At 41.3% G+C, this 26811-nt stretch overlaps 1 protein-coding gene across 16 annotated transcripts in view; it reads left to right on the top strand.

Moving 5' to 3' along the window:
* Positions 1–26811, top strand: part of LOC124216831 (uncharacterized) — a 160173-nt gene that overhangs the window by 69613 nt on the left and 63749 nt on the right. For all 16 annotated transcript variants that reach the window (XM_069135222.1, XM_069135232.1, XM_069135234.1 and 13 more), the window contains exon 3: positions 7187–7234. In XM_069135222.1, the coding sequence (XP_068991323.1) occupies positions 7187–7234 (48 nt within the window). The remainder of the gene's footprint in view (positions 1–7186; positions 7235–26811) is intronic.

Consider the following 26811-nt stretch of genomic DNA (forward strand, 5'->3'; position numbering starts at 1 on the left):
TTCATTCGTGGGGTGAATTATATTGAAAGGCTCGGTGTCAAACAGTTCAACTCGGAAAGTTTAATTAATTCTCTCTTGTCCCGTCATCCGAGTTCTCATTGACAAAAGGATAATAGAAATGAGCCGTATCGAGCTGCAGGCGCGGAATAACTTGGCCGCTCCTTTTTCAGTCGAAGGACGAGTTGCATTATCGGATCAGGATTAAAACTGCCGCCGTTGATCCAGGACTCGAAGTATTCAACCTGAAATATTCGCTTTAATCAAACTTTCGGAATTCGCCCGTCATGGGTGAAAATTTTCGCAAAAGAGGATCCACCGATTCGTTGCGATTCCAACTCTTTCCGCTGTGTGGTTGCGAATTATGAGAAAATACTTTCATGACCCAAAGCTTATACTTTTGCAATACGTTGAATGACCTGCGATTGCGGTATGCAAATATTCAGTATTACATAGAATATGGCGTGGCTGAACATTTCTCGTCGCTTCTCGCGACGATCCAATTCCAGATTGACAAGTTATCTCCGCGCATAATAATATTTATTTATTTTTTTTTTTTCTACCCATTTCAAATCTTGTCACCTTTTTATTCTTCAGCGCGATGTTTCTTGCGACGGCAGTTTGACGTATAATATTTGATTTGCAATTTACGACGAATACTGCTTTCGAAGATCCATTTGCTCCGTATACATTTTTTTAAAACAGTTTTAACACCCCATTTTGTAACTCCCCTTTTGCAATTTTCACGGACGGTTACGTTCAGTTGCAAATTTTTCTCAACGAAAAGCTTCGAAATGCTGCGGAACGATCTTATAAAATCCGTACCATTGACCATCTCGCCAAAGCGATTGGGGCTGGATGGATGGATGGAACGACCAAATTGGCGGATGACCGTTCGCTGATAGATTCAAATAGCCGTGGGTTGAACGGGAGCTTTATCGACCCCCGCATTCCGGCTATCGGTCGTTTAGTTAACAGTTCTGCAGCCGGGCGGGGCAAAGCCGCCGAAGCATCCCTAGGGGAGCTTAAATAGAAGCTTTGGAAATTTGGAAATCTAGGATAGGTATAATATACGTGTATGTATATTCTACGTGTTTGGGATAACCGCAGCTGAGGGAGATTTCAAACGTGGGAGGCCAACTTCAAGGCGATCATTGGATCCGGCAGTCGCGACTCCCACGCGCGGTTACTGACATGAGAGTTATTAATTAATTAATTAATTAATTACTTATTATACATTCACCCGAAATTTAATTGTCGGACATTTTATTATTGATTCTTTCTATTCTCGTCGCGATCATTTGTAAACGAATTCACCGATAGATTTTTAGTTATGTGTAAAAGAAAAGAATGAATTTCAGAATTATTTTCTTTCTTTTTTTTTCAATCTTACCCTGAAACATTATCGTCAGGCGAATACAGCGAAAGGTGAAAACGTGGAATGAAATGCTTTATGGACGTACAGCCTGATCAAACATGCGTCGAAACAAAAACGCGACAAAACGGACCTTTTAAACGTGTAGAAGAATCAAGTTGAATTTAATTTTAAAAAATGGCTCTGTGATCCTCAGAAAAAAATTTTATACGCCCAATCCCGACTGTGAATAATTTAGTTTTAACAAAGTCAGAGAAATGACAAAAATTTTGTTTTCTTTTCGAAGAATAATTCGTATAGTCAGTCCGATTCTAAATAAAAAATTACCTAATTTTTCATTACAATAAATTAAATTCCTGCAAGTCGTCGGAAACATTTTTCTCCTAGCGTTTATTTTCTCCCTCTGCTTTTCTTCTCCTCTATTATACATACGTGTATAAAACTCAACCTTTCTCTGTCTGTCTGTCCGTATGTTCGCTTACAACTCCAGAACTACTGAATCGATTTGGATTCTTTTTTTTTTTTCTAAGGGTAGCTAGAAAGAAGGTCTGGCTAGGTTTTAGGCAATATTTCTTTGCAACCAGCTTAATAGATTTGGTGTCACAACGATATTTGTAAGCCAAGTCAGAACGAGATGACACGCTTAAGCGAACGCTGACTAAACTCTTACAGACGGAGGAAAGTTATGCTCAAGAGTTTCCAAGGTCTCGATAACCTCTGGAAAAAAGTTTGGGAAAGCATATGGCTGTGTCTAATAGTTTTGCCACAAAAACCATTCGAAAATATTTGCGGTCGGATCCTCCACGGGTTTCTAGACCAGTGATGTTCGCGTTCGCATTCGCATATTTCATGACATTCGCTTCCACATTCGGAAAAATCGTGCGAATATTTTACGAATGTAATTGTCACAAATACTTCATATTCTGCTCATAAAAATTGGGAAAATAATATGAAATAATACAAAAAAAAACGTTAGTTTGATAACAAATTTTTATTAAAAAAGTTTGTCCTCACGTTTGACTCACACTCTAACCTCAAAATTAATTTGTTTCTGCTATCAATTTGTTGTTATATAATCAAACAAACATTCGAGATTAGTTCGAATCAAGATGCAAACAGCGCTAATGTGCGCCTACGACTTGCATGATGTACCTGTCAGTTAATCAATTGTCGACTTTAAGCCATAGAGAAATGTCACCAGATTTTAAAATTTGTATTCGCATTGGCGAATATCGATGACAAATATTCGCATCGGTATCCGAATTCTTGATTACTTGAAAATTTACGTTCGTTACATTACCAGTGCACGCATATAAAGTACGTTTTAGCTGGGGATGGTTGGGTGGGCAAAAGCTTGCGTATCGCCAAAGGCGAACAATCGAGATTCGCCCCTGTGGATATTCGGCGAATGAAGCGAATTGCGAACTCTACAGTTGAAGCGAAGCTTCGTTCTTTCGTTCCTTCGTTCCTGTGTTCCTGCATTCCTTCGTTACTTCGTTCCTTCGTTCGTTCGTTCCTTCGTTCCTGTGTTCCTGCATTCCTTCGTTACTTCGTTCCTTCGTTCGTTCGTTCCTTCGTTCTTTTATTTCTTCGTTCCTTCATTCGATCGTTCCTTCTTTTCTTCGTTGCTTCGTTGTTTCGTTGCTTAGTTCCGTTATTCCTTCGTTCCTTTATTCCTTCGTTCCTTTATTGCTTCGTTTTTCCGTTCCGTCGCGCCAGGTCAGGCTGCTGCTCTTCCACGGGTCAGAAGCCCATTGACCGTCGTCTAATGCCGAGTGACTTTTCGCTTAAGCGTAATTGCAATTAGTTCAAAGCCCTCTGCTGGCCCTGGCCTTGCTCGATGACCGTGTCAGTTTCTCGTTCAAACACGGAAGACGTTCACCGTTTTCCCCTCTGGCTAGAATCCTCCTTTAGAGAATTTTTACCTTTTTACGAACTCCATAATTCTGTTCAATGATCAGTTTTCCCGATACCGCAATTCGACGCTTTATAGCGATCATTCGAAGAGTATCGGACGAGTAACTCAGGCGGCAGCGATCCACATTTTCATCCTGTCGTTGTAACGTCAACGCTGAATATCGTAGAAAATACCCTTATCGAAAAATATCTAACCACCCGTACCCACAGGTACAGGTAATTTTACGAAACGATCTCTCCGTGCCTTTTCACCACCGATCTAAATCAGTCCCTGTTTATCCCTTGATCTCGACATGCCGAATCTTTTTCATCTAACAATAAATGGGAGTATATTTTCATCGACACGGTTTGCCGTTTTCCTTTCATCCCACTCATGGCTAACTACCTACTCTCAATTCGCGAGTGACGATAAAAATTATGCAGCTTAGGAAACTGTAGAGAATATTGCGTTACGGACAACTTTAAGTTCAATTGGTTCAAAGTTCAAACGCGAGGCATTTTCTATCCCATTGTTTCTCCGCAACCGAGTCTTCCTTATTTTTTCATCAAAAAGCAGCAGCTGCACGCATTCATGCGTGCAAAAATAAAAGGCCGTGTTTGCAGGCTGGCTGCTATCCTCAGGGGATTGTGTATATTACTTTTCTATGTCGTTTCGCGTCAACACTACCGGGATCCGCTTCCATTTCCATTCCACATCACGCTGCGGGCGAACTCGACTCTACTTTTTTACTTCTAGTCCAATTAGTCACCGCATACTTTGTGCACCTATGGTATTATGGATTGGTGCATCTGCGATTCCAGGAGAGTAGTTCTTTTCTAACTTCTTCCCGTCTTTTCTTTCCCATTTCCAGGCAAAACTCCGAACAAAAGCAATGAATCATTGTAAAAACTAATGTAACGTTAATAAAGACTGTATAAGTATAATAAACACGAAGAAAGTAATCAAGTGACAATAAACTGTGGTGAAAAAATTAGCAGTCTAATCAATTATAATAAACTGGTGATTAATTTGTGGTACAAAATCAAAATAACGATATTTATTCAACGATCTAAAATCGAAAGAAAAATAAATTCTTAGAAACTGGCGGAAACTCTGCTGAGATCAAACGTCGAGCTGGTTTTTACCGTGAGGTGAGAAAACCCGAGGCGTGTGTAGACTGACAAAATAATAAAAGATAAAAAATGTGCAGCAAGTGCAGCGAGTGTTGCCAAGGCTCTAGGCATAGCGTGGATGCCAGTCCTACGCCCGGCTCCGATTCTGACCCTTCAGGTAATTAATACGAAACAATCGCTGCGCCAAGCCGCGTTCCTGTAACTTGATTCCGGTTATTTAACCGGATCACGTTCCTCTGCCTGCCTGCCTGCTTGCCTTCCTTGCATATCGGGGAACAACCCAGCTTCACGCACCTCTCCTATTCACTTGTATCAAGTTATTCTCCACGGTGCTCCGAGTAAACCCTTTCCGGTTTGTCTCTTCGGCTCGGTTTCGTAACGGTTAATGGGAACGAGAACGAGACCGTCCAGAGGATAGAATGTGATCGGAAAAAATTTTAATCAACTGTTAAGCACATTGCTGTATCGGGCAAATTTTCATTTAATATTAGCGAATTGCTTGGTCCCTGAATATTTTTTCGAGCATTCGATGTATTGTATTGAACGACTGTCGTGATTCGATGTAATTATTTATGGGATATTTGACTGTACGGTTGAATAATTACCTTTGTGAGTCGATCGTAGGATTCCCAATGTCGACTGAAAAAAAAAAAAATAATCCACACGATTTGAAAACTTGTGAAATATTTTTGAAATAACGAACTTCTTGCCTTGTGGGATGTTTTCTGGATACCAAAATCGTTAGGTAATCGTAGGGTTATTCGAAACTGCGATTTCTTGAACCGTATACGATTCCGTTTAACTGAGGAATCTATAATCTATAACTCGATTATAGAAAAATCGTCACCAGTGTTCAAATAATTCCACTTCATCGCATGCAAGTTGATAAAAAAAAGCAGGTGTCTCAGCTTATATCTTACAGCGTTTGAGAGAGAGAGAGCATGCCGCGGAATAACGAGGACTCGGTTTCACGTCAATAGCGAATAAAATGTAGTAATATCTTTTTTCGAGAAATTTATTCCCGCAGGAACCGAATTGATCCCTCAAAAAAGATGCGCGGCAGATATGATATCCGCCATTAGAGAGATTTTCTTTTGTCGCAGATTTCGGGACCGAGAACGGAACCGGGAATTTTTCCCTTACAATTCGTCATTTTTATCTCCTCTTTTCGTACAAGCCATCACTTTTCACCGTACACGTCCGATGCACCGTCAATCTGTGCCTATTTCGCCCTTTAACGGAGCCTACTTCCCTCCGAGCCCTTCGCCTTCACGTCAGATAATCACCGCGAGCTTTTAACGAACCCATATGAGTTGCACGCCTCGATAATCTTTTAATTTCAGCTTTTCATCGCTCTACGTTCAGAATAATTCTTAGTAGTCTGTAAGTTACTAGATACAGTCTTTAATTATTTTTCGTTTCCTTCCTCATAAACAAAAAAAAAAATATGATTCTTTGCAATAATATTGGGTTACTAAATTCTTTTCTTTTTTTTTTTTAATTTTAATTCGACGTTTGTGCAACAACAAAGTGAAGCTGAAACTTTTTTTGACTGGGAAAATGCAAACTTGACAAACGGACAACATTAACGTGTTGTGATAGCCAGAAAATCTAGTATTGACAACTGTAATCGCAACAATGAGATACTTGTATCACGTCTTTTGCTACAATCCAACAATATTTTAAACTTATGTAGCACATGTATGCATATTCTGGTGTTTCAAATGAAAGAAAAATTTCAATTTTCCTACAACCAGATGAAGGAATATGCTTGATCCCAGTATAAAAATAAGCCTCGAAAATACTGGACACTGGGAGAAAATATTTTCTTCATCTGCTCGTAGAAAAATGAAAAATTATTTTCATTTGAAACACTCTGATAGATATGTGTATGTATGTATAGAGTAATCGAAACTGGTATAATTTAAAAAATTATTCATTCGGATTTCCCTCGTGCGAGAATCGCAAGTTTCAACGCTTCCCGGAACAATGCTGCTGCAGATATTGCACCATGCCGAGGGAAATTTCCCGCGGGAACTTGTTTCGATCGGTTGAATGTAGAGGAATCTCACATTTTTTTATCAATAGTAGAGCGGGCCAGAGGGACTGTCCTGCTTTCGATCTATTCGCTCGATCAGTAACCGCATTTTTCAACATCTGTCGGTAGCGACGGAACGAATTTAACAAATTCGAGAATTTTCCAGCGGAATTTGGGAATGATTTCGAAAACCGGAAAAGCACAACAGCCAGGATCGAAAACTTCAACTGGTTAAGAGTCGTGCAGAGCTAGCTGGTTAGATTTAATCGCGATACTTTTCGCTTTCGAAACGGTGTATTTTACCGACGGCGCTGCTTCGTTTCTTAATTAAACACGCCCGTTTGTAAAGTACCTTCCGGACGGTTCAGACCGTTAATTTTTCTTTCCGTAAGGTAAAAACTCAGTATTAAACGAGTTACGCAGTGTCTTTGAAAACCGACAATTAGCAGAGTTTAATGTATCTCAAGCGTGTACATTGCACCCGCGTCCTGCACTAAAGTTTCACGATTTTCTGCTTGTGAATTGAACCGTTTGCCTGAAGGGGTCGGAGATGGGGGGGGGGGGCGAAGAAAAAGTTGGGGACTCGAAGTCGGATTTCTTACGGTGTACGAGACGTGCAGTACAGTAAAAAATAAAAAAAAAAAAAAACAACAACACCAACATTTATCTCAATTTACCATCTAGATCCAGAAATGTGTGTCCGAATGATCTCTAAACATTTTTTTTTCTGCTTTTTTCTGTTACAGAAGAAGAGTGGAACCCCGATGGCAAAGGACGGCAATCGAACGACACGGGTGAGTGAAGTGAAAAAAGCTCATATTCACGTCGTATGCAAAAACGTTTAAACCCTTTGCGAAACACCGTCTCATATGAGACACCTTTTTTGAATCGGTTGTTCCAAATTTACATTCAAATTTTCTTTTTTTTTTTGCATAACAAGAATCCTAAGATGTTGATTTTCATGTTTTAAAAGGGATCATGATGATTTTGCAACTATAGTGAACGATATAAATAAACGAAGTGTTGAAAATGCTTGTGTTTAGAGAATAAATGTAATTGTCGAAAGGTTTATGGGGGGACTAAAAAAGTGGAACTCGGTAATCTTGGGGTTTTTCGGTCGCTAAAAACGAATCTTACGTAAAAATTTTGAAATTCAAAATAGCAGATGCAATATGGCGGACTGAATATTTAAAAATAGATCCTACTCGCTTGAAATTTGTTACTTGGGGGTTTTCGGGGTCGTATTTGGTGGCCCAAAAAACCCCTGAGTGTGCATTTTCGAGCCATTTCGATCAATTTCGCATTTTCAGTCCGAATTTTTGAATTTTGTAAATTTCTCAGATCCGACGCCATTTTTGAAATCGGTGACCTTGAGAACCTTTACATACCAGTTTCAAGGAACTTGACTGCAAGGAAAAATATATGTGCTTCAAAGGGTTAATTATATTAAACAGGAAGAGATAACATCGGAGTATTCCGCAATTCCGTCCTTCGTTTCTTCCCTCGCATTAAAGTGTAAATTTGATGGGTTTTGAGAAATTCGTAGAACCGCAGACGCATCGCGATTAGGAGAGGCTGAGCTTGATCCATGGGGGATTAGGCGTGTGAGAAATTTGAGCTCGTTAGACTGCAGAAACGTCGTCTAGACTCCAGGTGGCGATTATTCCCTCCTTGTTTTTCGTTTCGCCTTCCTCGCGCGGTTATTTTTCTTCATTTACCTCGTCCGTGGGCTGCTCTCGTTTTACGGCCCGGTAAGATTACGGCTAACGCCGGCTTCTCACACCCTCGGATAAAGAATTCGCGGTTAATCCGGAAGTGAGGGCGAGACGTAGGAACATCTGCTTATCGCTACGGCCGCAGGGCTGTAAGATGAAGGCCCTAATCACAGAGGGCGAAGGGCGAAAAGGGTGAAAATTATAATTAAAAACGGGGAAAAGACGGTCTTATTAATCGGCAAACCTGCACGTCAGCCGGGGAATTGAGGGACTCGGGGTTACGAGGTGTAAAAATTATTGGACCCCGTGCCATGCCGTTTATTACGCCTGATAATTTTAATCAATTTCTCGAGCCCGCATCCCTTGCCGGAATATTTGCCGCTTTCCGCATTTTCGCGTTTCTTCGTCGCGTCGAGGCTGGATATATATATATATTACTATGTGTATATATACATACATATATATATATATATGTATATATACAAGCTAGACGACGCGACGACGTGAATCACGCCTGCGATTCGAATTGCATACCGCCTACCCGATTCGTGATTCGATTTCTGCTTGTTACACCGCGAATCGACCGTTGATTTTTCATCCCGTCGATCTTACCGCAAAACGAGCCGTTGTCAGGCTTCTGGATCCCTTCTTTGGCTTGTTGCCCCGTTTACTTTATCGCTTTGATTTCAGACATCTACGACTTTCGAATTTATACTTTGTCAACCGCCTCTTGTCTCCTATTCTATATCGATCGTTTCAGAGGATCATTGAAAGACGGATCTAACGAATGTATAGCACTTTATTGATTACATTCGTTCACTCGGGATGTAACACGTGATAATCATCTTTAATAACATTAAAATTATCGTTTCCGTACACAGCTTTCACGGTTCGCCAAAGCGATTGTGCTCGTTTTATTTTACCCACGCTCGTTTCACTTAAACTCCTACGATTATTATCCTCACCGCGAATTACGGGCTTTTCAAATCTGCCGAGGCGTGTTTTATCGAATAAACAGTGTTCACCGTTCGGTCGGAACTAATTCAATAGCAAATGGTTTGGAATTGACGGAAAAACCGACCGAGTTTGCACCACCAGTAACGCCGTACGAAATCCGCAGGTGAAACGCTGACATTTTACCCAACGGACGTAGCTGTGTGAACTCTGGTGAAGAGAATGAATAAGGGAGAGATGCAACAGAGAGGGAGAAAAAACAACTCGGTAGATTTTTTTTTTTTGTTTTTATTCTATCTTTTTCCCACGCGAATTTAATCGACTATCGATTTATGGCCTTCGTCGTTTTTATTGTCAGGAAAGGAAGCTCGCGCTTCCGGGTTTTTTGGTGTCTTTCACTTATCTCCGCTTTTTTCATCTTCTCTTTCGTTTTTTTTCGTCGTAAAACCTCGCGGACTAAAACCGCGGAAGAAGCTTGGTTATTAACTTCGAAAATTACCGTTTCACTTCCTGCAGCCGGTCGTTCAACGTTCTCAACTTACATGCCCGTTAACTTATCGCTTATGAACTGTATTCGGACAAGACGGGAAGTTGCTGTACTTAATCACTCCGGAAATTAAAATTCAAGCTTTCGCTGGATCTCGACGTTTCAAGGTACGGAAAATCATCTCCGGTCATTTCCACAGAACGTATAAACGGATTTTCATCATTTTTAACGAATTTCCCCGGGTTGCTCGCTCCTGAATTATTTATAGAAATGTTAATTTATTTGTCTGACAATATTACGGGAAACTTTGCCCACTTTAATTGTCTTCGTTCAAACTCGGAGCTGGTCAGATTTTCAAAAAAATCGGCCAAGCAATTTCGCACAATCTCTCGAGTTTTTCGCGGGAATATTAAATATTGTTTGCTGAAAATGATCAAAATTTTGCAAACACGGGGAATAGCGGAGAGCATAAAGCGGGGGTGCTTTTAGTCCAATTGACTTTTCCCGCTTCTTTTATTTCGTACCTCTTCATTTTCTTCCTCTCAATATCATCCGAGTAATGAACCATGAATTAGGACCCAAGCGAAAATTCGAACGCAACTTCAGACCTATTCAATCATTCCAGTCATAGAAATTATGATATGACACGCGTCAGTGAAACGGAATCGGAATATTTTATCGATATCGTCGCGACGAAAAGTGGGGATAAGTCGTCGAGCCGTCTGCAGGGTGTCGAGTGTCGCAATGTTTAGTGTAACTAACAACTACGGCTACCCTTTTTTTTCCTTATTTTTTTATTTTTCAAGAAAACATACACGTGCCTATATGCATGTGTATACGCGTAGGAACTTACTTATTATGAGCTTAACTTAACCCCTCGAATCAGCGAGGTCGTTGCAGGGTTTCGAGGGTTAAATTTCGCCCCCTCTCAGGTAGGTAATTGATACCGTGCGACATCCACGAGCCCTTACATCCCCCTCGATAATCCCTTCCTCCGAACGCTATGAATTCCTTCCAGCACTCTGGCCTCTGTGTCACCTCGCCTCGCCTTTGCTTTGTCGCGGAATTTCGTCCTTTGAGGATGGAAAATCTAGAAATCATCGGTATCAATGATAGGGGCACTTGAAATTCCTTTGGAAAATCAGGAGAAACAGAGAGGAACCTTCTTTTGTAAACCCGAAAATTGAATTTCAGACAAAATATTTAACCAGAACCAAAGTCAATATTTGAATCAAACAATTTCATCTGGTTTCGGATGAATTTTACAAGTTCAGTCTCGCAAAGAATTATCCAAGTTTTTCCATGACTGACCGAGAGCCTGATTTGAATTCTCAAAGTTCGAAGCGTCGGGTGAAAACGACTTGAAGGCAGAACCCGTCGGAATTTCAAGTATGGAATAAGAAAACTAAGTTGGGCTCTCGGTTTTGTCGGATATTGATGAAAAATGTCGAATGAGTTTTTCGGCCGTTCCGCATAATACGTTATATCACGGTGGGCTGATCTCGCGTCAAAGTCTAGCTGATTTGACAGGGCTGTGTATCACGCCCCGTGGGAAGTTTACACACCGCGCGATGTAAATCACGACAGAATCCGAAGTTCGAACTCTTCCTCAAACCTGCACACGGCCACTCTCCTCTTACACTTCCACTTCCGTTTATGCTCGCTTCGGTTACCGCCAGCCCAAAATTGTCTCCCGCCGATGCAATCAATAACATCATCCCCGTGATTTACCTCTTTGCGTGTAATTTCCGGCACCAAGCTAAACCTGCCCTACTAGTATGCAGGAGCTTCGTGTATTCGCGGTACATTCGTGTGCTCGCAATTACGGCGGCAGATCAAATTTCACTCGACGTGAGAAGAAATTTATGCTCATTATCGATCGGTTCGTGTCTCGCCTTACCGTCTGATGGTAAAGAAAATTGTTTTCCGTATCGGAAGCTCGATTGCTCCTTAGAATTCTTCACGTATTCACGGTACATTTGCACGGTTGCAATTCTAGTAGCAGCTTAAATTTCTCTCGCCGTGAGAAGAAATTTATGCTCATTATCGCTCAGCCCATGTCTCGCCTTACCGTCTGAAGGTAAGGAAAATCGTTTTCTACATCGGAATCTCCGCTATCCGTTCAAGTTTCCTCGGCATTTTTCAGCTCTCTTGATCACCTTTGACTCCCGAATTCCTCGAATCCCGGAATCCTGCTCAATCAGAACCGATCGTTCGCGCTTCGGAGGCGGGATCGCGACTTCCGTTCCAGTCTCCGAGATCCTGGGGCACAGAGTAGCGTAATATCCGGACCCGGTGTCCGGTTGCAGGGATGATGAATGAATGACAGCGTGCCGCCATCTCTTGTTGAGCTTTTCTACGCTTCGCGTGCTCTGTCGATCGTGTACCTCGGGAGGATGCGGACTTCCTTACCATCTCAGATTTCGACGGGTCTAAAAGTGAAGTTGCTTACTTTCACCATCCTTAAAGTCCAGTCGAAACAATGCCCGAACGAAAGCATTTGTTCGATCGAAAGAATCGCAAGATCAACACTAAACGAATTAAACTTTGCTCTTTGTAAAATTGAATCAGATTAAATCAACGACCCCGAAATATAGAGAGAGATGAAAAATCAACGAATCTTACGCACGGAAAGAGATCGGTAACGGACAACATTACAGACGTACTGTTTTACCATTTTTTCTTTAGTGATAAAAATTGACGAGAAGGAAGAAAGTGATGAGAATAATATGATTTGAACTAAATTGTTACTTGTAAATTTCATAGATTTAGTTTATGTGGATAAAATTTCTATACTAGATTAAAGTGTGTTGTTTATGAGAACAATTTTTCTCCGTAGTACCTCTGCCTATGCGTATTCATATAATATGTCGGTGTGCGTGATGAAAACTTTTCTCGCATGATGATCTATGCGCCGCGGTTCTTCTCTCCTAGTCTTTTCGTACCGGCTAAAAACAAGACAATATTGTCAAGCTTATCCCGACGTTTTATCGGATTTATGGACGTTAGGCACCCGGTTTTATTTAATACGCCGAAATATGCGGATGCCGCCTATCATGCGCGACCTATAAATTTTTTGTATTACTCACAGCGCACCGCATGTGCGTTATATATGGTAAATGTACACGTGCCACGGATTGCTTGTCCCTTTTTTTACTCCCGCGACTCCACGCGATAGCATTATTTATACTCTGGTCCTGCAGCACATGCCGCGGAAGCAACTTATTGTTAGTTAGGAAGAGATTTATTTTTTCAAATTCTCGATCGCAAACTATTCTTCTTGCGTGATATGACGGTTAATTTTGAATTTTTTGAAATGTTGGAGTAGGTTATAAACATGTTTCACATAGATTTGAAAAAAAACTCGCATGAACAATTGCCAAGTTGTTACTTCAATATATTAAATTTCAGCATATCTGAAACGAAAGCATCTCGAAAAGCGTTTATTCTTACTTGTAAGTAGGGAAAATTCTGTGGCTTAAGAAAAAATTTACCGAAATAAATTTCTTCGACAATGTCCGATGTTGATCGAAAAAATAATCAAATCAATTGTGCAAAAGTTCAAATGGTTTGCACGTTTTGATACCGGAGATATTGGAAGCTTCAAAGGCGACTGTGCTGAATCTTTTCTGAAATGTAATTTTTACTTTGTTTTTCATTCAGACCCGTAAACTTATGAAATAACACGATTGGAGCTTCAAAAATATCAATGATAAATTAGGATTAATAAGGTGTTGTTTCTTCCTACTTAAAGATATTGGCGCATTAAAATTAATCATTTCTTATCAATTTCATCACGAGGTAATCGCACATTGAGTATCTTTCAAAATAACGTGTTCGTAAACCACGTTGGTTTTTCTAAAAATGCATGAAAAATAAACAATAAAATAATATAAACAAGAGCTTAAATATCCATGTGTCATTTCAAGTTCGTTCTAAAACGACAAAAAACATAGTTCTATACTTTTGTTAGATTTCGTTTTGCAATTACTCACTTTATTTAGAAGACCCTAATGCTCTACAATCTCAGCAAAATATTTATTCTCATCACCTTGGTATCGTGGATGATTTAATTTTTCAATATGGCACTAATATTAGTTTTGATCAATACATCGTGAAATTGAATCGAGTTTAAAAAAAAAAAAAATGCATTTCAATAAATTTGTGGAAAATAGTTTCCTCTCCGAAAGAAACTACCATCCGAGTTCATTGAACCACATCTGCAAGATTTTTAACCATTTTAAAGTGACTTGAAATGAAAAATCAATGTATTAACTCTGGTTGTTTATTTGAATGTTTTCCTTTATTTTTTACGCATTCTCAGAAGAACTATCGTATCACACAAATATATTTATATTGGAAATCCACTGAGAAAAGAGTTTATTTACTGCGAACAAACGTATATTTGGAAATAAATTTTTCGTCATTATGTATCAACAAATTCCAGTTCAACCAAATACGATTTGCTAAACATTAACAAAATTCTATCGATCATAATTTCGCCCAAGTAAAATTGGATAATAATAATAAGGAAACACTTATTACCCCGCATCCAAATATACACGTTCGTTGAAAGTAAATGAACTCGATTCTCAGCGAAGGTACTGAATACGCGACAATTTGTTGTAAATAAAATTTGAAAAAGAAGTGACTTCGAACTCAGCAGCCCCCTTTACTCTCGATCGATAATTAAACACCCTGCAATAAACCGCCTCTGTGACCGTATCCACTCCACGGGCCGTCCGACACGCACAGTCCTTCACTACTCGACGTTTCCCCACGCGGAGGCAACCTTCAGGAATCGCGTGCAAGCGAGTGAAAAGCTCCGACCGGTTCGAACATGTTTTGTCGTGAAAAGTGAACCCGGCCGAGTGGCGAAGGGCGCGAGTCTCGCCCGGCTGGTCAATATTTAACCAGGTGTCGAAGGGCGACGTCGGTTGAAAGCTCCGGTGTCAGATGTCGCCAGCGCCTCGCGGAATCAGCCTCTGGCGGACGCCGGCGGTACTCGGGTGTGTTTTTAAAGTCCGAGGCCGCCACACCCAGCGTCGCGTCGCCCCGAGAAACGCGGAAAGGATTCGAGGAGGAAAAAGCTCGGGCGAAAGAACGGAGTAAATCTGAATAGAATGGAGGAAAAAAATCGCGGTGGAGGGAACAACGACTCGAGGGAATCGGGGATAGTTTTTTAATCGTCGAACAAGTATAACCGGCGACGCTCGCTCTCCCGGAACCCATCTCGTGGAGAGCTTCGATAGCAGACGATATTTTCCCGATACCGGCAGCGACACCAGACGGATCTTAGCCTGACTAATATTGATTATAAAACCGTGAGGTGCTTTTTTTTTCACTCTCTACCCGGCGGCGGCAGTGCACGCGGCTGCTTTCCGCTCGGTAGTTCGGTTCTTCTCTCCTCGGTGGAATTATAATCGCGTTTCCGGTCAGTGGATCATCATCACAGGCACAAGTGTCGCTCGTTTGAACCTCGATCCCCGATACTCGGAGCTGTTAGTTTCTTTCTTTCTTTCTTTCTTCCTTAGAATTGTTTGTTTCAATTCGTCGATTCGTTTCGACGGCTTCTATTTCACGACGGTACTCTTAGATTACTACTTATTATCACTGGAATAAACCACCCTCTTCCCTTTCAATGTGAGTATATAAACAACTTTACTATACATATATATATATATAGACACCTATCAATTCGCAACCATGTTTAATTAACTGATTATTATATGTAACAAGGTGAACGTTGAAGTCTGTAATCGTACTACTAATTGCAAAATCAAAAATTGTCGTCCGTCAAAAATCACACAGTGTATGTATTTCTCTCATTATTCGGCAATGAAAGAAGATGAAAGAAAATGAGGCAAAAAAAAAGAACCACGGGGCAAGGTGGAGATTTCGCGGATGAAAGCTGGGGTAAAAAAACGAAAAAAAAAAAATCAGCTCACGATCCTCGAATTTCTTCGATGGAATTTCGCGGTCTTCTTTCTCGCGCGTGGATGGATGGATGCGTGTAGCGCTAAGGGTGACGACCCGCTCCGATTTCGACCCAGGCCTGCGACCCCCGGGGACACGGGGGTAAAATAATTCGGAGACCTTCCCAAGGCTCGAGAGCGGATTTTGTTCGCAACGGGAAGGAAAGGGGACTCGCTGCTCGGGTTGTTCCTGCCGATAATTTGCGAGTAATTGTGGCTGTGGCTGTAGCCGTGGTCTGACTGATCCGAATGCCTTCGCTCAGCGATACGTCATGCCCTTCGACTCCCTCCTCGGGGTCGTAATTCACATCCCGATTTCGCGAGAGTGGCAAACTGCCAATCGAGGACCGATTCCTTTCTTCCATCTTGTGCCTCACTTGTGTTCCACGCTTTTTTCCTCCTTCTCCTTTCATTCTTCCCGCTTATTTTTGTCTGCTTGTTATGTTTGTTTGCTGACTTGCTTACTTTTCATGCGGCTGAAGCTTGCGACGTTATCGTAGTGATCTACTTTTTGGGAAAAATCGTTATTTCAGACTTGCAGGGAGGATTTTGAAGACTTGAGTACTTCAGAGCCACTGTAAACTTGCAAAATAGTAATCATTCCTCTCAATGGTCCGTCACGTTAACGTTACTAACTTCAGCCTCATTACGTTTCGCTCTTTGCCTTTTTTGGGGTATCATTTTGCATATATCGTGCACTGTTTGATACCGAAATGTCGCAAGTAAAGATAAAAATTATCGGACTTATAAGACTGACATCAGCTAATTTTCCACTCTATATTATCGAATTTGACGAAGGTGTATAATTCAAACCTACGTCACAGATTTACTAATTCATCGTATTTGCTATCTGGTTTAAAATATGGTTCATAGTCAAACATGAGGTGAATCGAATGAATAAATTCGATATTAAATTTTGTTCGAATTTTTGTTAAAAAATGGTGATTCCTTCACTCCTAAGCAAAATATTGCAGGTTCGATTTTCTCTTCCTTATACACCTTGAGTTTTAATTTGAACGATTACAGCGTAGCTTAGAGCGGACGAGCCGTAGCAGCGTTCGCCTTTTTCGTCGAAACCGTTTGAATTACTAATGATCTATCACAGCGATCGATTATATTATATGTGTCTACACTTCTTCCGACGGTGGTACTGACCTATAAGTATTGATAGAATCATGTCTATCCCCGACGCTTTTACTCCCTGCAGTATATAAATGTGTGTATAAATATTTCACGAGAAGCATCTTCGGCGTAACGATTTTTCTACCTTCGAGACTCTCTCTGTGAGAAATAGATATATATATATATATATATATATAGAATTATAGATAATACATGTGTTTTATTTTAATTTTATTACTAAAAATCCATGAACGATTAAATCTCAAACTGTCAACTTTATGCCATAAATGAATACAAATTTTATACAAATATAAATATTACTCCGATTCTCGTTGAATAATTGATTTTGAAAAATTTCAAAGTGCTGATAAATTCAGAAATCCGCGACAAATATAATGACAAACTGATTGCGAGTTGGTAAAATGTTGTATTGATATTCGAACAAGGAATATCGCTCTCCTCGTCAATTTATTCTTAACTCCGTGCAAATCGATTATAAATCGAATGCAAAAGAAAACTCGAAATAAATATTATTAGTGAAGTAAGCAAAGGGGAGTTTTTTTCAAACAATTACCGCTATCCTGTAAAAAACACGCTTTCAAGAATCACACGTGCCTTACAAAGCCTCTGGAACTTCAGTTCTGATAAAACGTATCTCGGTTTCCTTCGACGACGTTGCAAAGCGTCCGAAATAAGTTCCTCCGTTATCGAGGGTTGTAAATCGTACAGGCAACAATAAATAGCATCTCTTCAGCGTCCATCACTCGTCCTTTGAGTTCGCGCAGCAAGCCCTTATCGACATCCTCGTTTCTCGGAGCAAGGGAGCAAAGAGATCGTTGTAAGCGGCGAAATATCCGAGTAATTATAAACTGCGGACTTTTAAGACTCACGCTAATTTTACATTCAATATACATTTCTGAGGGAAACGGAAAAACGCGAGTTGAATCCTGATTTTTTTTTTTTTTTCAACCTACCGCAATAATCTAAAAATACAATAATCTTCTCGAATTCAATGCTTCATTTTTCTCACGTGCGTGACTATTTCTTACAAGTTGTAAAAAAGAAACAAAAAAAAAAAATTCGTGTCGTGTTTTTTTTTAAACACGGTTTAATGGAGATTTAAAAAACCGTACGCCTGTTTCTTCTCTGACGGCGATTGCAGCAGGAGAACTAACAGAATCTTGTGTCTCTCTCTCTCTCTCTCTCTCGTCATTTCAATTTGCCAGCCGCCCCGTGGCTTCACCCTTGATTTTCATCCAATAATTCGGTCCCTTCAAGTTTTCCTCCCTCGAACCGTCCCGTCGAACCAGCAAATTCGTCTCGCCTCGTTTCGCCCGACGTACGAGGTTTTCTCTCCCAAATGTCAGCCCGGATATTTCGTGTTTTACGTTTACTTTTTTCGCCCCATCGAATTTCCCGAGTTTAAAACAGTTTGAATAAAAATAAGCTTCTTCAGATTTTGCGAGGCACCGGAAATTCCTCATCACCTGCTGCTTTTACCAACCGAATCAGAAATCTGTGATTCAACAAAATTAAACAGTCGAATCCTACGGAAGGAAAATTGAAGCTAATAGAAAGTTTGCTTTTTATACCCGTATATTATACGTTTTACCTTGCCTTTCAAAAGATTCGGTAATCACTTTAACGCGAGTGGATTTCTTTCTCCTTCCATTCGACTCCCGCTTCTAAGTCCCCGGTTTCCTCTCGTGTCTTGCGATTTATTTCCCCCAACGATTTTATGCCGAGAATTTCGTGCCGGTGCAGCTGAAACTATTATTCGGTGTGAACAATTGAACTCTATATGTCATTGCCACTTTAAACGAGCTTTCGTACAACCGAGTGTATTTTCAAACCTTCGGTAAATTGATTCGTTCCGTTGCAAGTGGTACCAACTTTACGGTTCGTTCTATGCTCTTAATTTTCACCCCCCGGTTTCAGTCACGTCCAGTTCCGTTTTACAGCCAACTTGCTGTTCTTTTTTTTCGGCCTTCCTTTTTCGGTACACAAATTTAATTTGACTTGAGGAAAGAGTAAGGAAAGGAAAAAAAAAAGTTTGACACCAAAATTCTGAGGAATTATGAAATGAATGTGAAAGAGAGATGTGAATGGGTTTAGTTCAGCCACTCTGCGAATCTCGGGGAAAATTAAAATAAAAACACCAAACACTTTTTAGTCCTCAGTCGTGAAAATTTATTCCACTGCAAAGAACCATTTTACATATACATTTTACGTATACATGAATAATTCGGCAGTCGCTGGATGTCCCTTTCTTCTTCCTCATTCAAATTGTCGTCCCACCTCATGGTCGGAAAAAATGATAATTATGAATTCGTTATAAAATAAAGTATATAAAGAGAGATTTGGAATGTTTCTGCCAGGCCTGTAAATACATTTGAGTATTATTTTTCTACAATTAGTCTAACGAACGGTAAATCGAGTAGGTACTTTTCAGAAATCTGGAAAAGCGGAAATTGTCAGGAAATTTGCACGCGTCTGAAAGAACCGGAAAATGTCAGGGAATTCGGGCATTTGCCAGATTTTTTTTTTTTTTTTTCCTCGCTAGTGAACGATTTTTTGAAACGTAGAAAATTATTCTCGCTGAAACAATTGAGGAGGTTAGTGTGAAAAGGGTATAAGCGACGAATAATATTGTTTTCGGAGAAATTTTAAGAATCTATGAATTGCTGTTGACCACTGTGTAAAATATGTGAAAAATATAAACAATTACGAAAAACAGTTGATACTCTAAGTTTAATGTTTCCACCTTCATGTTTCGAAATAATGGCTAATCCTAATCTTCCGTTAGTTTCTTAAAATTGGAGTGTCTATTGATGTGTTTTCGATAATCGAGTTTAAGCAAAATTTAAGTGAAAGAAAAATTGTACCAAGTATTTTAACTCACGATGAAAACGTTATCTAACGTCTAATTGTTAACTAATTTCCATGAAAAGAAAGTGAGTTTGTTTTTTTTTTTTTTTTAGTCAAGTTAGGTTGAAACGAGTTCTGGAAAATGTCTATTCGCGTCTGGAAAATCGGGAAATGTCAGGGAATGTCAATTTATGTGTCATTGACGTTAGACGCGCCGATAGTCGATAGTCAATATATCGTTATAGCTGTAGAGGCAGAATTCTGCTGGAGTGAAGTCGGAAGTGGCAGGAGGGCTGAAAAGCCGAGAGAGAGAGAGAGAGAGAGAAACTGCTGCACTGAATCAACCGAATCGATAATCGCGTTGCAAGGCCCATTGAGACAATTTAGTGTCAGTTCGAAAACAATAGTCCAATTAGAATTCCCCCCGATGTCCCAGCCGAATCCGACAATACTTAAACGATCGAATGAACGCGGCAGGACGACGTGCGGAGCAACCGTCGGAAGAGCCAGCACCTCTTTCGAGGGGGATTCGGACAATTGTTTAACGTCGACCGCGCCCTCACCGAGGCGGCGGCGTTGGCTTGTTAGGTAGATTAATACGCAGCATCAGCCATATGCCACGTTTTTCTCACAGAGAGGAGTAACAACTGACCGTCGCGTCTCGGGACATACCGGCGAGACGCGCACTCCTCCATGAATAAAGTATCTGGATGATGCTTGAGAGTGTTATTGTTGTTATTATAATTCTATTGAGCCCTCGTGGCATCCGGAAAAGCAATCTTCCGGAGCACCGCGTTTGCACAGAGGGTGTGCTAGCCTCGCTTTGTCCCAGACCGAATGCGCCACGACAACTCGACCTGTGTTCCGTGTGGACACAACACTTGTAACCAGGCATATGTGATACCCGACATCAACTCTCGCCGGGATAAAAGGGATCCGAATATTCACCCTACCTCCTTCATGTGAAGAAAGAAAAGACGTCCTTTCACGCCACCGCAGCAAAGTCGAGGAGAAAGGTTCCCGCTGATTCGGTAAAACGTCTGGTACAGATTGTTGCGTTACCTACCATGAACGTCTTTCGAGTCCAATCGTCTCACCGAAGAGGAGATACGGGCAGGACAGAAAACGATGACGAAGCGTGTACGAAGAGCACAAGGCAAGGGGAAGTGTTTCTTCCACTTTCCTACGTTTTTTTACCCATTTTTATCAGCAGAGCTCTTCTCCGGCCGCAGTGACCCCGTCAGTGTAAGGATGAAAAATGCGCGGCTGGTGATGCTCAAAGCTCGATGACGAGGAGAATCGAGCCTCGAGTCGGTGCGGATAGTGAATTGAATCGGGATATATCTTATCGTTGGAGATAAAGTCTCATCCGTATTTCAGGGATAGTCGATCCACTACGACCTGAAACTTGATGGTCCGTAAAACTGCGGGAGAGCAGCTGTACGTTCGAGCGTAAGTGGTATAACTTGTGATCGTTTAACTGGAGGAATATTAACCGGGATTCTCAGCAAAGCGTGCATGTGTAATTGCCTGACTCATCGTGCCAGTGACCTTTCTTCGTTGGTGCTTGTTACACGGAGTGGTCCAAGAACCGAGCAGCGCTCATCGCAACGTCTAGGTTTTGTTGACGGTGAATTGCCAATCTAATTATAGCACCCTTAACGACAATTTGGCAAACGAGTAAAAACCGCGTACCTCGCTTTGCCAACGCGTCACACGGTGCAGCTTTTGACGCTCTGACGGTAACGGCTCTGCAAATAACAGGAAGAATCGGAATTGAACTGCTGGAAGACGCGCATTCTGCATCTAATGCAATATGTATACCCTGCAGGGAAACGGGCCGTCGACCGTATTGCCCATTCAAATTTTGCGGGAACCAAGCCAATATCAATTCGGCTCTCCTACTATCCGACGCATGGCCATCGACATTGATTTAAACGACGAAGAGGAGACCCTCACCATTATTCTCACTCAGACTAACCGATTGAATATATTTTTCTACAGTACTATCTGGTTATAAGAGAACTTACCCTTGGTTCTCTTATAACTAGGAGTGCTGACGATCATCGGCTATGACCTAAGACTGCTTTGTTTACACTGGTTGTCATCCAGATGCTGAATTCGCGTAGTTGGCATATGCATGCGGCTCGAACAGATGCAGAGGGAAAATTCTGTCGTGACCTTGACGGTGCAGATTTCGACACTTCTTCAATACCCAACGTCACGTTGTGTACAATACGAACACGGCGTCTATATTAAAGAAGAGTGCAAAGTTGCCTGAGATGCTTCTTGTTGAATGTGGTAAAAATGACGAGAACAAACCGAGTTAAGCTTTAGACAACCTGACTTTTCACCCTCGTGATTCTTGTACCGGTGTCATCAAGTGGTTCAAATCATAGAAGACGCAGACATATCGGATAATTTTCTCTGAAACAGTAAAATTCTTGGATGTTTATCTGCGCATATTTCTGCTTGTAGCTCCGATCATATAATGGTCCGATATCTGAAAAGCGTTTCACTATACGTACGTCCAGATCATGAACCGAACCACTTTTCAATTCTCGTCTTTATCGCCTGTTCGATCACTCGCATGGAATAGTGAATAGTCTGTGCCGTAGAGCTGGTTCGATAAGCGTTATCGATGATTATGTACACGTCCGTATGTATACACTTTGACGGTTGCGTCTTATCTTCTTTTGTGAGAAAGAGGAGGCCCAGTGTGGAATTCATTTTTCAGAAGGGCCGCAAGGTTCTTCGCATACACGTAGAGATGTGACTATGCTTAGGTTAAACGATCCTCCGAACTATATCGTTGGCATGAAATCAAGTCTTGCTCATACTCGATTCGCAGAATTCAACTTTGCACCCCGAGAGTAAAAAATTCCAAGACTAAACCTACTTACGGTTCAAGTCTTATCGAGAGAGACGAAACCACGCATTTATGAATCAAGGAGAACTTATCCCAGGACCACGATCCGATTGATAACAGTCCCGGTTAACTTTCGATCCTCTAACAGGATTTGCCTTCACTGATTATATTTCATTGTCTTGGCAAAGTTTGAATCGGAGAAAAGGTAGAACTATCTACAAAAATCCTCCAAGGTAAATGCACCACTTATTGACCCAATCCCAATTATTTATCGTTTTTGGTTGCATCCGTTTGATCCTTAGTTCTAAAATTACCAAAGAATAAATTTTCAGTGTCTAACCCTACAGCAATTGGTTTTAGTCGTCGAGAAGTTCCCAATTTGTACCGTCAACTTTTAATATTTCAAAAACAAAGTATCAATAATTGGATCTCAATGTGTCTATAACTGATACACTTACCTTAGTTTGTAACTTTTCAGTTGATCAGTGTGCGTCTCGAGCCTTACAAAAATCTCAAGTACTGCAATTTTTGCTGTAATTTACGCTTATCAGTCAACTTATTGCCTAGCAGTTATGCAGATTCATTAGCAACATGACTAGATCGAGCAGTGTCTGGACTCAGTGTCATCCATGTCATACGTGAACGCAGTAAATTGACATACATATGTGGAATTGTGGCAGTATGTGCAAACACGAGGTTCATTACGACGGCAGCTTGATTGACTCGGCGTAGCTACTGGTCCGAGTTGATTAGGATTTGCCTTCCGGATTTTGCGTTTGTCTTTGCCGTCTGTTAATTCGTTAATCTTCTTAGCACAGCAATTATTCGAATTTGCGTTAGTCACGGTTCGACGAACCCAACGATACGTACCCGTTGCCTCAGCTGAACTGCACTGATCTACCTTGGCGAATCACATCCCTCTCGAGTAGGGTGAGAACGAGTTCAGGGAGAAAAGTATACTGGAATTGATTCTGAGATGAAAGTGGAAACTGTAATTACCGCTCAACGCCTTGCATGGAAAAGAAATTCAATCTGACAAGAAGCCACGGGCCGCTCCTTCTTCGCAATGCGCTTTAGAACCTCACAGAGAGCTTCGTCCGGCTTATGCATCGGTCCGGGAATTCCACCTTAAGCATTTTTACAGCGTATATGTATGGGGCCTTCCATACCACTTCGACCTGGGTCTGACCGTTGACCTCTCGGATTGAGCCTGCGATTTTTTTATATGATTGTTCTAACTTTGAAAAGCACTCGGTTTTTTGCTTTAGATTTTTTGAACTTTATTTGAATTTTCTATAATTTTTTAATACCGATTTTATTGATGATCACCACTTAATTTTTTCAGACTTTTAAATTGTGTCGATCAATAAAATCCTTTTGAAAAACCATAAAAAATACAAGTCGAATCGAAAAAATCTTTAAAAAAAAAATGAGTACCTTCCAAAGTGAGAGCAATCATATACAAAATCGCGGGCCCAATCCGAGAGGTCAGGGGTCAGACCCAGGTTGCAGTGGTATGGAATGCCTCGTATAGTACCTAACCGTACGTTGCGAACTAGTTCTAAATCCGCGTGAATACCCTGCATTCTACATGCCTGCGTCCGATCTTAAAACTTAAATAAACTCAACCATCGAACTAAAATACTTTCTGACTTGTGATTCATTCCGAAGACCGTGAAGAACGCCCTCTTGGCGTTTATATGCTTATAGCTAAATCTTGAAGGCGAGCTTACGCGGTAATGGTTTCAGAGAAAAAAAAGTTTTCAGCGGTTTTTCACACGAATGTACAATCCAGGAAGCTCTCTTTACAAAACAATTACCAGATATTTACAAGTGCGAACGATATTTTTAAATCACTTTAGCAGACGTTCACCCGCACGATCATGCGAAAGCTGTTAGTTTAATCCAGCGCCATTTTTTTGAAAGCGCCAGGCGGTAAATCGCTCACCGCAGCACATCGTTTATTACATTCTACGAAAAGATGGAACGGGTCGAAAAGTAAGGAATATGTAAAACAGTACGCGGTGGGTGGAGCAATTCTCTCGTAATTCGGTAATCGATGAAACGTACGACGATGACGCAAGAGGATCGTAAATAAGTTTTAAGAATCCACACACTGAACTTGATTCAACCCGAGAGTCGTTATTAGGAACAGAGCACACGCAGGCCCGCAGAACTTTCTGGGGTAGATGGGAAGGAGGATGAGAAGGGATTGGTGGATCGTAAAACGCAATCAATTTTCTATCGTCTTATCTCAAGTGAAAAATGCGAGAAGAGCCGCTAGAGAGAGGCTTGTGGCCCAGAGAGCGAGATGGAAAAGGAACGGTGTAGGTATATTTATATTTTTCACACCCTTCAGGCACCGTGCGGAATGCGCCATGCTCGATCCTCGGCTCTGCCCTGAAACTTGAAAGATTAAAACGTTGCAGGCAATGGAGATGAAAAAAACAAAACCAAGCCGCGATTACTTTTCTTGGACTGGTTAATCCACGCCCCGAGTATGAAGAGGAGAAACACCAAAGGAACCTGTGAGATAGACGGGTCAGAACATAGCTGGAACATTTTTCACTCCTCACAAAATTGCGAAGGCTTGGCGATGATTTCACGACGATTCCAGTTTTATATTTTAGTGCGACGTGCAGGTTTCACGTCACACTGTCTTCTCTAATATTAGACCAGTCGGATCAGCTGCTACGCTGACCAGAGTATTTTCAATGGCTTGATGATACTGGATCTATGCGATCTAATATTACCCTGAATGCGATGCCAGAAGTAGGTCAGCAGCCCCGATACCAACGCCAGTCGAGTCGAGCCTTCTGTTCCCCTGCATTGTTGTGACCCCGCTTGTATGAATAGCTGGCACATGCTCGTTTAATTAACGCTCATTTTTAACGAGATGAGCGCCGGAAATTATCGGCTAACGCCTGCCTGGAATTAGCCTCGGAATAGGTTGACCGAATTTCATCCAGGGTGTTGAAAACTTGATTTACTCTCCGTAGGTACTCACATTTTCACCTTTTGACGTGTTCCGCGCCTAAAACTTGATACCTACCCGGAAATGACAAACGACCAGACGTATTTCGAGGCCGAGATTAGAGGGCCGCAATTGCAGGGGTGTTCATTCGATGGTGAAACGCTAGGACATGAAAGGGAATTGCGGAAGAAAAAAGAGCTTCTATATGCAACAATTTCGGACCATGATTGTGTTTCTCGAATTGGCGCTTCCTTGCAGATAGCTCTTTTTCCATTCCAAGCAATCAAACGAAGCAATCGTCGACTATTGGGGTCAACGACTGATCGACATGTGGCAACTGTAGAAGAGATACACTTGAGAGTCGTTCCTAGATTCGTCAAGGAGGTTGATTTTATCTACCCGCAGCTTCTTGGTCAGGCTAATCGATCGAACGTCATCCCTCGCGCAATCGTCAGGAACTTCCATTCTGCCGGGAATGGATTCCTCCTCGCTTTCCAAACGTCTCGAACTCGTGAATCTCCACTCACTCTCCATGGCTCGAGAGGTCAATTGCCGTCATTTGCGCATCTGAATCTTGACTCGATCGGTAATGAAATCGGGAGGGTTCTTGGAGTTGCTGCTGATACTCTGACCCTCAAACCCCTAAATCCAGTGCCTCTTGGTGTGTTTAACCCGTATGCTATCATCTGAACCATATAGACGTCAGGAGCGGAGTAAGTCGCTTATTTTTAGAACCAGAATCGGTGGTGGCTGTTCTTCTTTACTGACACCGAATCTGTCAAGTCTAGATTAAGTCAACGTTCCTGCTGTTTCCGACACCCAACTCTGGTCACAAATTCACACTTTATTTTAAAAGTGTACCGAAATTGATCAGATGTCAAACTCTGGGAAGTTTTTTTACAAAAAAATATTTAAACTTGGTGCTTAAAGCTGCGACAGAATATGATCGGAAACAGAAACAGAAACTTCCTCAAAATGTTTTGTCCTTTTAGTTGCCTTGACCACGATCAACTTCCTTGAGCAAACCAACCTTCGCAAAGTTATTATTTTCTTTCTGGCTTGTCTCTGTCTGCCAGTTGTCTTTATTGCTGTTCTCAGTTTCCGGGGGTTGAACTTAGGCATGTAGGTATCTACAAACCGGCAGAGCATTACAAGTAAATATAGGAATGGCGTAAACAAACCAGTCAACACACAATCGACAAACCTATTTCAGTATTCTCCTTCCGCGAAGGGTTTATTTCTGGACGACTGGGTAAGCCTTCTGCCAAATAGGCCGAGCTGCTCACTAGCCTAAAGTCTGTCTTCCATAAGTCGGCTAAAGTGCAGCTTACCGTCAGTGTAACTAACGCGTGGTTTCATTTTAGAACCGGAAGTGTCGACGTAGTTATACCACCGGCATTTTTATTC

Source organism: Neodiprion pinetum, chromosome 4, assembly GCF_021155775.2.
Source record: "Neodiprion pinetum isolate iyNeoPine1 chromosome 4, iyNeoPine1.2, whole genome shotgun sequence".
Classification (NCBI taxonomy): domain Eukaryota; kingdom Metazoa; phylum Arthropoda; class Insecta; order Hymenoptera; family Diprionidae; genus Neodiprion; species Neodiprion pinetum.